General features: G+C 37.2%; 1 protein-coding gene across 1 annotated transcript in view; it reads left to right on the top strand.

Moving 5' to 3' along the window:
• mthl1 (adhesion G-protein coupled receptor methuselah-like 1) overlaps positions 1–16,661 on the top strand; it is a 161,661-nt gene that overhangs the window by 144,763 nt on the left and 237 nt on the right. Inside the window, exons 6-7 of the mRNA XM_018462373.1 lie at positions 6,751–6,889; positions 16,507–16,657. Coding sequence (XP_018317875.1) covers positions 6,751–6,889; positions 16,507–16,657 — 290 coding nt within the window. The remainder of the gene's footprint in view (positions 1–6,750; positions 6,890–16,506; positions 16,658–16,661) is intronic.

Genomic DNA, 16,661 nt, shown 5'->3' with positions numbered 1-16,661 from the left:
ATAAATAAGTTAAGAGGAATAAATCTATTTTCGGTTAAAACGGATCTTAGTGCTTAAATATTTCAAAGCGAATTTATATAATATGTACATATTCAATTCTGCAAACCGCACGCCGAAATCTTTTTCGGTCTCAAAATGCAAAAATAAACAGAAACTAGAGTAGTAATATCACATATTAAATTGATAAGCACACACAATTTAATAATTTTTGATGTTAATAAAAATGCCGGGATTCAAATTCTGGCTAAGGCAATATTTTTCGTAATAAATTAAATTATTTACAGTTCTTAAAATGCTTAGATTAACATCAAATTATTAATATCTTTCTAAGATGCCTATTAGCATGAAAGAATTATTAATTTAACATGTGATATTATACTACTCTAATTCTGTTCACGATTACGTTTCAAGACCGAAAAAGATTTCAGAATTGGATATAAATTTACTCTGAAATATTTAAGAACTAAGATCCACTTTGATCAAAAATAGGTTTATTTCTTTTAATTGATTCATTACAGTATTAATTCTTTTTCAAAGTCTTTACATTTCCTTTTCAGACTCTCGCGAGTTTACATTTCTGCTGCATTGATATTCTAATCATCCGTGAAATGTGCTACGCGCATGTTATGTTTCTCTTTTACTGAGGAGACAACTCTCGACTTCTTGATGCGTTCTCCATTTCAATATAATTCTTTCTCGGTATTCATCGTAGTTCGCGCGATGTCCAGAATGTCTGGAAAAACTTTTTCGCTGTCTGGTGTGAGACAGCGCGTAACAAGACGTCGTCCGATCCCGTTGCGGGACCAGCTTCGATAAAGTTAGGGAATTTGGCGTGGCGTCGCGTCGCGGCTATACGTACGTTGCATTTTGAGACGCTGCCTTGATGAGCAGCCGGATGAGAAAGAGGCCGAGAAGAAGCCTGGAATACAAGTTCACTCTTCTCCGCATTCGTTTAATATTCCGTGCCTTCCCGGCGGACATCGGGATGCAAGTTAGCTCGGTTATCTGAACAGGACCCGCTACACGATGTTCCGAAAGTTTCGTGACGAGCTGCTAAAGTTTGACGTTGAGCTCTCGTGGAAAGCACCGGTTCTCCGACCACCAAGAGGTAAAAAACTGCGATTATTCCAGCTGGCGGTAGAAGCTCCGAGAATTGCGTAACAATTAGCGAAGGGTTGATTATCCGCAACAACCGAGGCAGATCTGGTCGATTAGAGAGATTTAAATCTAATTTAAAGAACTTTAAGTTTAATAGCCGATATCATGTGCTAAAAATAAATTACTTTTGCACAAGTATATATTATTATTATTATTAAAATTATAGATTTAGATTTATAAATAGCATTATTACTGATGCCTCATCTTTTGAGATGCATCTTTCTATGATACTTTTGTTCTTCTTTGTAATAGCTTTTATTACTTGAAGTTTAATAAAGTTATTATTATTGAATTCTATTAGAATTCTATATTTAATCGGAATTTACGAAGTAATTTACGAAGGAATTTGATAAATTAATGATAACAAGTGAAATAAATCTTTTAATCCCATAATAAAATAAAACGGTAATTGGAGGAATCGAGAGCAAAGTGTACATTACAAACATCAATGGAATGTCAGGATATTTCAATACATTCGCGATATGCCTGTTGGCTTGCAGAACGATCAGTGCTCGTCGATAAAAAGTTACGGAGCTTGAGTAACGGTTATTCCGAACAATGCAAATCTGTATTTGATCGTTCAGTTTCGCCGCAATTTGCTGCCTGTCTAATTTTCACGTTTATTTTATTTTGCTATGTCCGATATAAGCCATACATCGTGTTTATACGACCGTTGTTTGTGTTTATTAGAGTTGCACGACACTGCTTGTGTTTTTTGTATATTTCCGCTCATCTAAAAATGCTTTAACAAGTATCAATAAGGAAAACATTGGGGATATTTACGTATCATTTTATTGCGTTAAGCGTTTAAGGTTCGCTGATTCGATATGTCCGCATGCATTTAAAAAAATATGCGTTACATTGTTTTATGTGTGCACCATCTATTCATTACTGCGTATCGTGTACACAATTTTTGGACACGAATTCGTGATGGAACAAATTTTCGACGCGGCGCGAATGATGATTTGATTTTCGTTAAATAAAAAAAAAATAAATTGTTACGATTGTCATTTTTAGAGAAATTATTGTAAATTTTTATATTTTTATAATGGACATATTATAAATATCATTAAACTAAACATTAAAATATTATAGATATATAGATTTTTAAATAGATTGTTATATTACTATCTTGTATGATTGAATCGAAGTCAATCGAAAGTTGTCACAGAAACTTCTATATTCTCTCTGCTAAAATAAAAATTTTGTTAATTAAATTTAATTTAGTTGTAAAAATTATTAATTTTAAACATCATTATTCGTTGATTCAGATCACTATTGATCCGACTATAATAATGAACGAACTAAAACAAAAAGAAGTGAACTTGTGTACGATGCAATGGATTACCCAGAGTTTATTTTTATGAAACCAACATTGCTACATAACTTTAGAGTTAAAACCTCCTCTTAAATATCGAGCGTAAAATTCCGTGAAGCTTAAGCGCGCCATTTAAATCATATTAGATTTAATCTCGCGAGCGTGTGGAGCTCCATGACAAATATTTTGTTTGAATTTTTTAACGGATATCACCTGAAAAATGTAGGATATTAATGATTTCTTTGTCTTGATCTTTATATACCATAGGTACAACTTTTACAGGAATTTCTTGGATCGTTGCTCCGACGCTTTATTTCTGTCGCGAATCTATTGGGCGGAGATCCAAAAACCTCGAAAAAATAATAGAATTTCTCGATTCTCGCGCCCGATCAATTCGAGGTATCATGCACTCGTTTCACATTTTTGTCGTAACTTGAGAAAGTTTTCGAAAAAAAAATCTCTATTGGATCAAGTCGCAATTTAATATCTGCGAAGGGTGTGTACGATACTTGCCACTTGCGAAGTTTTTTAGTCCGTTAAGTATTTTATTTATGGATTTGTTTGCGGACGCGCGGATGCCTCCCTGTAGCCGATAAGTGGCTACGGGAGGAGTTCTCGTGGAAGTCTGTTTCTGGCAGATTGCATCCGTAGTTATGGGGTTGGAAGAGTCGTTGGGTCCGGTTGGCTGCGAGGGAGCGAATCACCCCGATAAAAGCGACCGGAGTGTCGACCAGGGTTTCGGTCACTAAATTACCGAAGATCGAAATAGCGGATTTTGCACATGAATCCTATTTTTACTACTGTTTAAAATTCTTGTGTAATTTAGTAAATAATGTTCAATATTTTGTAATAACTTTGTCACATTTTGATTGATTGTAATACTGGCTCAGTAAATTATAATCAATTTATTTTAATGATTTGTATTGCGTGGGGAAGAGAGAGAGAGAGAGAGAGAGAAAGAGAGAGAGAGAGAGAGAAGTGTAAATATATATAATATTTTATTATTTCATATATAAACTGGAAACACGATAATAATATGTAAATTAATCTTCTGCACAACGCAGCTACATAAACTCAATTATAAGATCATATGTAATTGCATATATTTTCCATGCATTATTTATATGTTTTGTAGAATAATATAGTCATACAATATAAACATGTTTTATAGAATAATATAGTCATGTAATATAAAGTCAAATAATATAATTAAATTTTATGCTAAACTTTAGAAATATTTCATTTCCTATATTAAATGTGTATGAAAATGGAATATTATTAGATCATTATTTATTCTTTATGCTATTTATATAAAATCATAATTTTGTGAACACTTTTTCGTCAAATAGAATTAACTTTGCTTTAAATTATCGCGTTTACATCTGATCTTATATTATTATATATAAGTATAAATATATATTATATGTATACTGGAACTTGGTATATAATATATATACATATTATACATTCGCGCAAAACGATATTGTAAAGCAGAATATGAATTCGTATTGCAAATATTTGGATTTAACTGATGCATGTGATACGGGATGAGAATGTCTATCTTAAACTTGAAATCCGAGCGTGCATGCGTACCAGCGCGTGCACATCTCAGGAATTCAGGGAATCGCGCAGCCTTGCACCAGACTCGGAACTGGGGAACCGATCCGATCAGATCCGATCCGACCCGCGATTGGGTAAGTGCACGTTCCGCGTGATTTACCATGATTTCTGCTAAACACATACCGCCCTTTCCCGCGCTCGGATGCAATTTCGACGGGATCATGATGGCATGGCGGTCGCGTGATCGCAACGGAATACCCTCGTTGTTGTAACCTCGTGCAGAATTCACCATGTTCAATCGTGCGATCGCACGCGCTCGCCCACCTCCCTTCGTGAATCGGGTGGATTTTTCACTTTATTTTTATCCCCCGATTACCTGGCTCCAGCTTATCGCATGAAATACAATACAACGTTTCGATAGGACCTCTTAATAATTTCACAAAAAACATTTTCTCTCATAAAAATAGCAGGATTTGTAGGCGAACAGAGGAGAGAATTATAACAGACGAAAGCGACAAGAGAAAACAAAAATCGCGATTGTTGGCATTGTTACCTCTTGCACGCTTCCGAAACGCATTTCAAAGGATTGCGAGCTGTATATTCTTGGCATACTTTTTAGCAACAAGAGTTTGTATAAATGTGAATAATTCTGGAAACTATCCTAGCACACAAAAGCAAATGTAATTTCTGGTATACCACAAGAGATCACTGTTCCTCAAATGATATTAAACTGAACATTTTGTCTTCTTTTTTTTAGTTATTTTATCTAATTCTCATAAAATCGTAAAAAAAGACAAAGTATAATAATGTTTGTATATTTATTTTGCGACAATTTTTAATTAAAAATCGGACGAAGGATTAATCCCGCGATCAATTGTGGAGTGAGGAATAATTACGTCCCTTTTGAAAATGGTGCACACACACTACGAAAAGAACAAAAAATTTAATCGCTTGAGATATGTGCGGCCGGGTAGTGCGTAAACAACGCTATTCGCGAGAGGGAGAGACAAATGTGCAATGACGCTACAGCAAAGTTATCGGCTATCGGACATTATTGGATAACGGAAACAAAGTGCGTCTCGCCCCATTGGTTATTATCGTTTGCGATCGCGAACTACCGTTCTCGCGCCCGGAGTCATAAATAATTAAGAATAAATGAGGGAGACGCGTCGCACATTCAGACGTTCGTTCGAAAACGAACTTCCGGCCGGCGCGACGTCCCTATTTTCTTTTCGTCGTAACATGCCGCCTTTCGATACGGACAAGAAAATAAACCCGCGTCTGTCGACAGGTCGACACTGTACGATTTATTTGTTTGTCATAAATCCGTCCATCTATTTCCGCTCGCGTGCATTACGAAAACTCGCCTTCCGCATTCCGAGACGCGCCTTTCTCTTCGCGTCTCTTCCTCATCGATAGATAAGAATTTTATAATTCCGAGAATTACGCGAGTGATTTTAATTAATTATGAATACGAGCGGGATAATTTGTAGCTTAGAGTTAAAATGTCAAGAATCAACTTTCATTTCCTGATTCGCTGATGGGTAGGACTCGCGAAAATAATCAACGTTTTCGCATCTTATTGCGTTTTTCTGGTGCGAATGGCACATCATTCGAACAGACGCCACTGTCGGAATTACCGGAGATGCGCCAAATTAAGCATCGCGAGGATAAACCCGCTGGTCGTTTAGTCGATCGGCGCCGTTTATTATTGAAGTTTGTGTGTGCAACGCGAAACAGCCACCGCCGTTCGCATATCTGCGCCGCGCCGCTCAAAATCTGGAATATCAACTTGGCTCTGTCGATCCATGTCGTCCCACGGGCGAGAATCGCCATATGATTAATCCAGGTGCAAGGACCATTTCGTGTCGATGGTCCGTTAGCAAAGTTAAAATAGAAATTGGCGTTTGTTCCTCGTGAAACACGAATTCTAAGGAATCCTGTTACTACCGTTTTGATCGCGTAAACGCGTCGTCAGAATTATTATTACTTACAGGAATTGTAGCCTCACGTTTGCGCGTGAAATTTGAAGGCTACACTAAAGAAAAAGTTTGCTAAATCTTAATACATATTTCTTTGATTAATATTAATTGTAAGTAAACATTTACTTACGGTAAATAAATATTTACTCAATAAAAAATAATTAAATCAAATTAATGGTTTTGGTATCAAATAAATATATGTTTACATTTAGTGAATATTTACTATTCAAACAAATATTTATTAAAAGTTTAGTATTCTTTTCAATATATAATATATAATAAATAATTATACTAAATGCTTTTTTTAGTAAAATAATTTTAATGAAATATTCAATTAATATACAATAATTAAAACATTAACGTTTAGTTGAACCAACTGAACACTAATTTTACTTTCCTAAATGTTTAATAATATAATTAATACCAAACGTTGATTACTATTATTATGTTTAATAATGTTTATTAAATATTATAGTAATATAATACATAGCTAAATAAAATACATTTGCTAACTATTACTAGGCTTTTTTCCCAGTATAATATGATAAAGTAATACATATTATTTTCTCACAAATCATCGTGACATAAATTATATCTGGGTAAATAAGCAATTGTAAAAATTATTTATTATAACATAACTACGTATGAATGGAATCGTATTATATGATTGTTAAGCAGACTGCGATTTTCCATTTTCTACAGAATTTTAGATTCGTTCTGTTTGCCTTGCAGGTGACATGGAAATCCTGGCGTATTTCTTTGGACCAATCGGAGTGCTTCTAGCTGTAAATCTTATGTTTTTCGCTGTAACTGCTCGCGAATTGACGTGCGGTCTCTGGAAAGGCGAATTCGTGAAAAGCACTACCGAGAGGTAAGTAAACATTCTCCTCGTAGCAATTGAAAAAAAGGAACCGTAATATATCTTGCTCATTCATTTTCCAGTATTGTTTCCGTAGAAATAATTTATCATGTTTTAACTTTGACTGTTTTAAACGAACACGCTCATTTGCGTGTGTTCTATTCATGAATAATGGATTTCATTAGATAAATTGTACGGAATAATAGTGTTTTTTTTCTTTTGTACGGATATTAATTTATTCTTTATATCATAAAAGGCTATTGTACGCTAATAAATAAATTTCTCTGCAATGCAAAATTTAATCTTTCCGTACAATATACGGCAATATAACAATGCTTGCAGCGTTATGCTTTCTCTTACCAACGGAATACATTTTACTCTAAAACGATATTAATTAAGCGAAATTAATTTTAGAGAGAAAGATATAATAATATTAATTGAACTCTCTTCTTGAGTGTTGGAGTGGAATTTTAATCTTTAAGAGTGAGATTTTACTCTTCAGAGTGAGATTCACTCTGAAAATTTTAGAGAGAAATACAAGAAAATAAAGCGAACTCGAAATGTTGTGATCAGGCATGAATTTAATTGATTTCCGCGAGCATTATTGTCTCTCCCAGTATCCATGTACGAGTATTACTAGTCGATTTATCGATGGATTAACGAAGAATCATCCTGCAATCTGGTCGGATTAACCGGGACAGCATGGCTCGAGATCGACCAGCTGATGGTCCTCCTAAATTCAACAGAACGGCATTGCCAGTTCTCGAGGCGTTCGCCAATCTTGCGGTCGACGGGTATGGCTTTCGCCGGCATATTCCACGGTGAAAAATAATAACGTTTATTCCTTCGGCGCAGTTTCCTCCCGTGATCGAGAGGAATTCGTAAACATATGTCGCACGTTCGTCACGCGAGACATCGGCCAACCAGCCTCTGTCTCGCGCAAACATTTACCTTCCAGCCACGATGAAACTTGATGAATATTCTCTTCGCGTTTTTCTGCAGTTTTCAAAAAATGGCCGTTACCAATAAAAGTTAAAAGTCTCGTGACCTTACTACCGCGCAAAGCAGATAAACTCGTTTGCACGGACTGGAAGATCTGCTTATCTTCGTATCCGATTGATTTGCTCGCTCCGCGGAGTCTAGTTAATCGATTCAATTTGTCTGATCTATTTAAAGATCGAAGTGAAGTGATACTTAAACGTGTGCAAGAGACAATATATTTTGTCATGTAAAAATGAACGGCCGTTCACCAGAGAAATTCCGTTTGGAACACGCAAAAATTTTACCTACACTGTTAAATCTATAGTGTCAAATTTAACCTAACGTGAACCGCCACAGCTCCTACCAAATATATCGTTGTTTTTTACCAAAACGATAATTAAATTTGACACAATATAGTGTCTATATAGTATTAAATTGACACTGCATAGTGTCAAATATAACCATTGTTTTAGTATAAAATAACGAAATGATTGAGTAGGAGCGAATGGCGACTCACGTTAAGTTAAATTTGACACTATACACTGAAAAAAAGATTGGCTGCTGCAGCAAATTAGATCGTAAAATATGGCATAGCATTTTTAATTGGTTGCAGCAGTCAATTTTTGGTTGTGTTAGTCTATCGAAATCCTATACTGACATTGCAGATAGGCTAACGCAACCAAAAATTGGCTGCCGCAGCCAATTAAAAAAGCTATGCCATATTTTACGATCTAATTTGCTGCAGCAGTCAATCTTTTTTTTCAGTGTAGATTTAACAGTATAGTATATAACATCTTGCACACGGCGTACGAAAATCTCCCATATAATTCAAGTTTAAATAAACAAAAACATGTGCACGAAACAGCAAGATACCGAAGAACATCGAGTCGAAGTAATACGATCATAAGCTCGATCATAAGCTCGTTTTATCGGAAACATTCAACGTTTCGTTACAGCGCGCAAACGAGAAGCGACTTTTCACAATATCCCGAACCATTTCGCAGAAGACGAAGTGCATTGCTCCGATTTGCTCTTCGCGAAAAGACGAAATGTATCGATAACGCGCACACGCGAGAATATCGATGCTCCAACAATAACTCTAGGAATATCCCGGAATTGTGCCAACAGCCGCATTTACGGGCCATTTCCGACACGCTTCGATGCAACGATAATAAACGCGACGTTGCGCACGGCCGCTGAGGAACGCCCGATCGTTTCAGCGACTGCGAAACGACACTCACACCTTGGAAACGATCAAGTTTTATTGGCCCAGGCGAAACGCCTGGTCTCCTGTTTTTCGCGGGAATACGGGACTTTATTTTGGACGCCGAAGGACGGCGCCTGGGCTCGTTGACTATCAAGGATAACTGGTCGAAAGGACATGTAGCGAAAGCCAAGGAAAATCCTTGGAAGTTTCAAAATGTTTGTTTCGATTTCATATTTTTGTATACGAATATATAAGCTCTAATATGTGAACAATAGCTTAAAAAAAATACTGGATCGCCACAAAATTAGGGAAATTAGGGAAATGAAAACAGTCAGTGGAAATTAAAAATTCTTGACTTTAAAGAAATTTGATACATGTTCATCACATCTACACAATTTTGGAATACTACCAACTTAAGAATTAAAAATGCAAACACACACACAGTGTCAGCAACAATAGTAATTTACACTGCTATGTTAATTGATCTCTCAACAAAATATTTAACGAGAGAGAGAGAGAGAGAGAGAGAGAGAGATTTCCAAATTAAGACGAAAATACAAAAAATTTTAAAATATTACTGAAAGTTAGGAAAAATTATGAAATTTTATCTGGAATTTTAGGGGATGAGGAATTTGTGACAACAGTCCTGAAGACTACAAATTTTACCTTTTACTTTACAAATAAGTTTTAATTTCAAGTTTACCAAAATAATTTAACTTGATACGTTGAGGTGCAGATGACTTGCGTACAAAAGATTCGACGTTGGAACGTCAAAATATTTCTCACTTTTTTTACGAAAGGTATTTGACACCTCGTACTTTCCGATTTGCACAGGCGAACGGATTCTTTTTACAGAGCGCAGACTTTGTACGCACAGGGAAGTTTATTTTATTACCTTCCAGCCGACTGATATCAGGCAATCGTTATTTTCCATTCGCTCGACGTCGCTTCGATCCGCTTATATCCTCTCGCTCTATTCGAGATTGATATTGACGATCCCAATTCGCGATTTCGACGACGCTATTTGCCCGCCGTGATGTACGTACACGAACACAATACGGCCATTGTTGGCAAAAGGAAACGTAATAGCATATGCAGATTTCACCTCATCCCGAGTTTGTTCTGTGTCTTCAACGAACGGATTTCGTTCATCACGTACGTTTGCATAGTTTCCGGAACACCCCGACGTGGATAAATTGTCTTGCGAAAATCTACGAACACATCATACATTCATGACCGTATTTATGTGAGAAAATAACAATATTATTTTTTATTCAACACCAAGTTTATAGTGACTTTTGTTTGTCATCGGAATAGAATAAAATAAATATCACTGATAATCTCGGATATTCCTTCCACTGAAATGTGCGCAGTTGTATCATTTTTATCATTTTTTATATTATGTTTTGTGTTATATTTCAGTTTAAAGTATGAAGACATTCAGTGAAAAAAGCTGTGATTATAAATATATACATGAATATACGCAACGAATACGCACGTCAAAATTAGAATAGGAAAATATGCTCATAAACAACGAAGTAAATGTCAGTGTTTTTAATGGTTTCGGACACGATAAATGCTTGTTACGATACAAATTAGATATAAACACGTTATAAACGTACTAACAGCCGTTTTTAAAACGAAGTGACGATTTTTGTTTACCACGTGCAGACACAATATATACACTTTAAAAAAAAAATACTAAATTTTAATAAATATTTGCTCGAGTAGTTCTAAGTAAATATAATATTTACTAAATATAAAAATATATTTATTTTGATTATTTTGACATAAAAATCATTCATTTAACTATTATATTTTTTGTTGAGTGAATATTTATTTAACGTAAATAAACGTTTATTTAAGTACTATTCAAAGAAATATGTATTACGATTTAATAAATTTTTTTCAGTGTACGTAATATACGTCCGCAAAAAAAACTTATGAAGAAAAAGATCTTGACATTTTAAAACGTTGTACGCCTGCCTACGCGGCTGGTCAGATAGTGTGGCGCCAAGTTAACGTATACGGACGTCACGTCCGATTTGACATTTGGAGGAAGGAGGAGCCGGCTTGAATTATCTTCTGACAAAAGACGACACGGCGATGGCCGCGGAGGTCATAAATGCGGTACGAAACACTCGCAATAACCGTCGAGAGGGCGAGTACCATCCGACGTGCGGATCCAGTTCGTCAAGTCCGATGCACTCTCACGTCTCCGTCGCCACCCTTTTTCCTCTCGCGGTCGCGCAAAGTGGAGATCTGTGTTTCCGCGGTTCCTCGCCTCGGAGCCGAGATAGCGGATTTCCACCAGCAAAAAATATTTTATGCCGACGCCCGCTCCACACGTCCGAGAACACGCGCGACAGTATTTCTGTACTTATGACCGCGCGAGAATAGTCTTCATGTAGGGAACGAGAGAAAGAGAGAGAATCATATAAATATACTTTATATAGACAGTATTTCTGCGATACTTACACCTCTGCGTCTGTCGTCCTTAAGCCGCCACTTCCTGACTTCGCACTTAAATCGCGGAAAGAAGGATTTTCTCACGTTATATCGTACTTTCATGTCTCCCGTGATGTGGATTTCTTAGAAGAAAGTACCGGGAATCGTGAGCAAGATCTATAAGTGCGGAAGCGTAGGCAAGAGGTTTTATTACACACTTTTATATCGCAATTGCAGCTGGAACACTTCCTTCGTAACTCGTTCATATTTATCGGGCTTATGTTTCTACCCTTTTTTCTTTTTAATAATATTCCCGTACGTATATCGTAGGTCGCAAATTACCTGGTTGGAATTCTAGAAGAAAAAGATATGTCCGTGACTCTTTGGAGAGGGCACCCCCGATGATTGCATTCTATAGTACTATGGCAAATTGTATGCGTTGATTGCAAAGCACAGGCGTTCGCGTGGCGTCTAAAAATAACGTATGTCGCATGGCTTATGAATGATTAACTGCGCGAATGTCAAGAAACTTCGAAAGCCGCCTGACGACGAGTAAACACGCGGTGCAGCGGTGGTTAAAATTTTATTCGAAGTCGTCGACCCTTTCTAGTCGCATCAAGCTGTATTTGATATTTTCCAAGTCATCATCGCAGGCGCGCAAATTTCTCCCCGCCATCTACTCATGTCAATTAACTCCGTCGTCGAGTTCGCGGACCTTCCGCCATTCTTGCCGTCCGCGAAGATTGACATTTATTTGCAACCACGAATGAACGCTCCCGTGGCTGTCTATTTCAGATCGTTTTTCGTCCGCGTCCCCCTCCGTTTCTTGGCGTCGTCGCTTTCATCTTCCGAGTTTAGCTCGTCCTTTCGCGCGACTCGTCCAATATTCACTGTTTTTACTCCGTCGATTAAACGAGATAATAACTTCGCGATTCCTGCTCCTCTTCATTGTGGACTCGCGCTATAAATGCGTGGAAACGCGAAATCTCAACAGAATCACAGCTTATCGTAATTTATTTTATAATTAGCACGAAACGCGACGTTATTCTCCTTTAATGGTTCTCATCACATATTTTATACAGCTGTAGAAAAACCGTATTCGAAGACGTGCGAAATTGCGATCAACGTGTGAAAATGCTTGAGCCATCAATTGATCGTCCGTAATATAAACGGCAAAAAAACGTAGTAATTCTGTCTATCGCGATCGAACAGATCAACAGATCTGAAAATAATTTTGTTGAACCATCGAAATAATAATGTAAGATGCTCAAACTGGTTGTTAGAATGTCAAAACTTTCTACAACATTGCTCGTCATGTTTTAGGTTTCGATCGTAATTATTTTGATGATCTAATAAAATTACTTTCAGATCTGTATCTCACTAATTTTTTAGATACTTCGATGAAATCGTTCTTTCGACCGTTTGACTGAGTATGCCTGAGTCGAAATTTTAGTCCTACTTTGAATCTCTTTCAACCTCAATTAAATCTTGTGTAAACCTGTTTTGACACTTGTACAATCAAATAGGGCCTCTGTTAATATTACTTAATCTACAGCTTCTATTTAGAAAACTTCTTTTGAACCTAAAAATAGGAAATCTTGCAATAACTGCCATTTACAGGTTCAACGTAGGAGCTTTATTCATTAGATTAGAACCTATTATAAATCTCTAGAGTCTACATACGTCCTAAAACTAAGGTTCAAAGTAGAAGCAAAATTTCGACTCGGAGATTAGAGAAAATGGAGTTTTCTCACATATGTACAGTCTTGTAACGACTTCATTCGGTTTATTTGCCCGGAAGAGAGCCAAAAAGGAAAAAGCCACGCATGACAATCGCTCGAATCGCGCGTTTCCCTTTCCCGCTTTCTCGATCCTAGATAATGGACATCTTCCTTCGAGTCTTTTGTTGGGCCGTTGCCTCCTGAAACTCTCGCGTTTCTCTTCCGCGCACTCTCATTTATTCTCCCGTTCCTTCTCCTTATTGTCTCGCGTTACACCCGGCCCGGACCACCGTGCACAGAATGGCACAGAATGGCACAGAACAGTGCAGCGGGATTCAATATTTACGGAGCTTCCATGTGTGGACTATTCTCCACCTCGTTCACTCGCACTCTGCGCTCCCCGCTTCCCGTAGGAATTCTCTCCGGTTATTGTTGTTCGCCATGCGCTCGTAATATTGACCCTCGTGCAAATTATATCGTACTTTTCCACGTCCAGTCGATACATCCCACTTCCGGTCGCGCTTTGTTCGATGCGCGACAGCTGTCATGGTCGATCGTATCGCATTCATTCGGTAACGTTTTGAAACCTTTCTCGTTTATTCACATCGCTCGCTCGTGATCTGAAATTTTCGTACAGACACGCCAGCGAAGATAATATCGCGTAGCGCTTCTACTGACGGAAGCTTCGACGGAAGCGTAATATTACCTCGTTTATAAAACAGGATCCCTCGCGCCTCACCATGGAAACAAGACGCATTTACTCCGTATCTCCTGAGGTTGTAATTATTTCGCACTTAAGCTTTAACTGCAGTGGCTCTGTCACTTATTTTATAATTTCGACCAATTATGTTCTCTTTCGAGAAAAACAAGAAAATGTCATTCTGTGCGCAAGTAATGCTGAAAAATACGAGAAAATCTAACGACAAATATGTATACAAAATGGAGAATAATTTTTATAAACGATATTAAACAAAGTATCTTTTAAGACCGTAATGTGAATACGCAACAAATAGAAAATAAAGGTCCTAAACGGTCAAACTGAATCTTTAGCGCTTAAATGGCTGTTTTTATTCTCTCTTTTTTCATATCTGTGAGATTCCTAATTTGCTACAATTATTCAAATACGCGAGAAAAATTTTTTTTTTCTCGAACGATTACTTAAATTGCTCTACATATTCCTCCGTTTATGCTTAGGCTTTACACAAGGCAGCAATAAAGGCATAGATTAGTTTAGATCCCCTCTTGATTAAATCTTTTCACCGCTTATTTATGATATCATCACCCTACACTGTTAAAGCTATAAGACTCGTAATTGAAACGACATATCACGCGCTTTAGTCTTTACTGCTGCTATTTCAATTTCTGTCTGCTCGCCGACACTCGCAACTCGAGTTACCAAATTGTCTTCACGAGGACAACTCCAGCCATGTTTATCGAAAAAAAAAAAAAAAAAAAAATTAGACGGGATTCCAAATTATTCTGAACATCATTCTCATCGTTCCTATCTCTCATTCCCTCCAGTTTCTTCTTCTCAGACGTTATTTTCGATGCTCGTTCATTTCCCCTCCGGGGCCTCTCTACGAATTCGTGCTCGCGACAGCCGAGTGACTGCACGCGGTCCGTTCATAATAATTAGCAACGCCAACGAAAATAGAATTCTCGGTGGCCGCGACCGATGTGGCGCGTCAGGATAACGCCGCACTGGCCGGCTTGCACGCGGAGCGACATTACGACGCCATAATTCTGCGATACTGCCCGGTGTACGGACTGTACGGTGCTACGGGCCGCTAATATTCTGACAGGACGCATTAATAACGCTTTGACTTTGGGGTTCCCCTGTAATGGAACACATATATTATATTAGGATTGTTACAAAACTGGAAATCAGAGAAATATTGAGGAAAAGTTAGAGAATTTTGCAAAATTTTATGGAAAATTAAAATTTTTGGCTTTGTAAAGGAGGCTTTAATATACGTAACATTCACACCTTTTGAAATACTATCAACTTAGCAATTAAATGCAATTAGTGTCAGCGACATTAATTTACATTGCTATGTTAAATTGCTCTTTCAACAAAATATTCGACGGTCTCCAAATCAGGACAGAAAATACAAAAAAAATTTAAATATCATTGAAAATAGGGAAAATGATGAAATTTTGTCTGGAAATCAGGGAAAAATCGTGAAATTTTAGGATGAGGGATTTGTAGCAATCATGTATATGTCGATGCATAGCACATCGAATGCTTTCGCTCGCGAGGCTCAAATGACTCGTTTAATAACGAATAATAATCTAACAATAAGCGAAACTTTTCTAGTGCCTGTTCCGCAATAATTCGCGAATAATAATAGTGGATTTCGCTTTTCTACCCTTCGACACGGAAATCGGCGGGACGAATCGAGCCATATTTTGTACACACCGACAGAAAAGGGGAGAGAGCTTCTCGAAAAGTCAATAGTTAAACGCCAATGAGGAAAGCGAAAATTTATAATCGCGTATTATTTGATCGCCTATTATTTATAACGAGACAAAGCGCAGTCTCGCATATCAAATAAACAATGTCAATTAATCGCGTACCATTTACATTCATTACGCACGTCATATGTTGCGAAGCGTACGATTGCTTTATTGACCGTCAGGGAGAGAGTCTCATAGCGCGATAAATAATTTCTTGTAATATCGCATTCAGCGACGTTGCTAGCACAACGATCATAACGTAAACAATAGCGAAATGTCAACCGGGCTATTACAATCAATTTCACACTCGTGATCTTTCGTGCCTGCGGCTCCTCTGGTTTACACGTGCGTACTAACCGATAGTTTAACTGAAATTACAGAGACGTACCTCTTCACATTCTTAACCTATGTTCTCTTATGTTAAGGTGAAATTTCAAGATAAAGTAGGATTGGATTCTACCCAACGCTGTTTTGTTCATATTTCATCTAATTAATATAATAAATAGGTAACAAGAAGTAAATAATATATACTATAAAAACTTCTTTCTGTATTGAACAACGCATGAGCTCTGTAAAATAAACGAAGCCGGGGTCGCATCCGATTGCCCTTATTATCATAGGAGGGACCATTTTACTTTAATTGTATCATCATCATCGTCATATTATCTTTAAAATTCTCGAGAATTTTAAATATAGAACATAGTTATAAGTACGCTATCTTGAAATTCTCCAAGTAAACATTTCTCATTTTCTTGAAAAAAATATCCTGTTTATACATCTTGTATTTAAGTTTTTTTGTTAATTTCTACTTTCAGAGCGACGCTGGGCCGAATATGTATGAAGCTGGTGATTGTGATGGGTATTACCTGGGTTGCCGACGTCGTCTCATGGGCTGTCGGCGGTCCGCAATACATCTGGTACTTCACCGATCTGATAAACGCCTTCCAGGGAGTGTTGATTTTTGCGGCGG

The sequence above is a fragment of the Mycetomoellerius zeteki genome, unplaced genomic scaffold, assembly GCF_001594055.1.
Source record: "Mycetomoellerius zeteki isolate Tzet28-1 unplaced genomic scaffold, Tzet1.0 scaffold140, whole genome shotgun sequence".
In the NCBI taxonomy this organism is placed as follows: domain Eukaryota; kingdom Metazoa; phylum Arthropoda; class Insecta; order Hymenoptera; family Formicidae; genus Mycetomoellerius; species Mycetomoellerius zeteki.
Note: the sequence above shows the minus strand (reverse complement) of the source record. Positions and strands in the feature narration are given on the sequence as shown.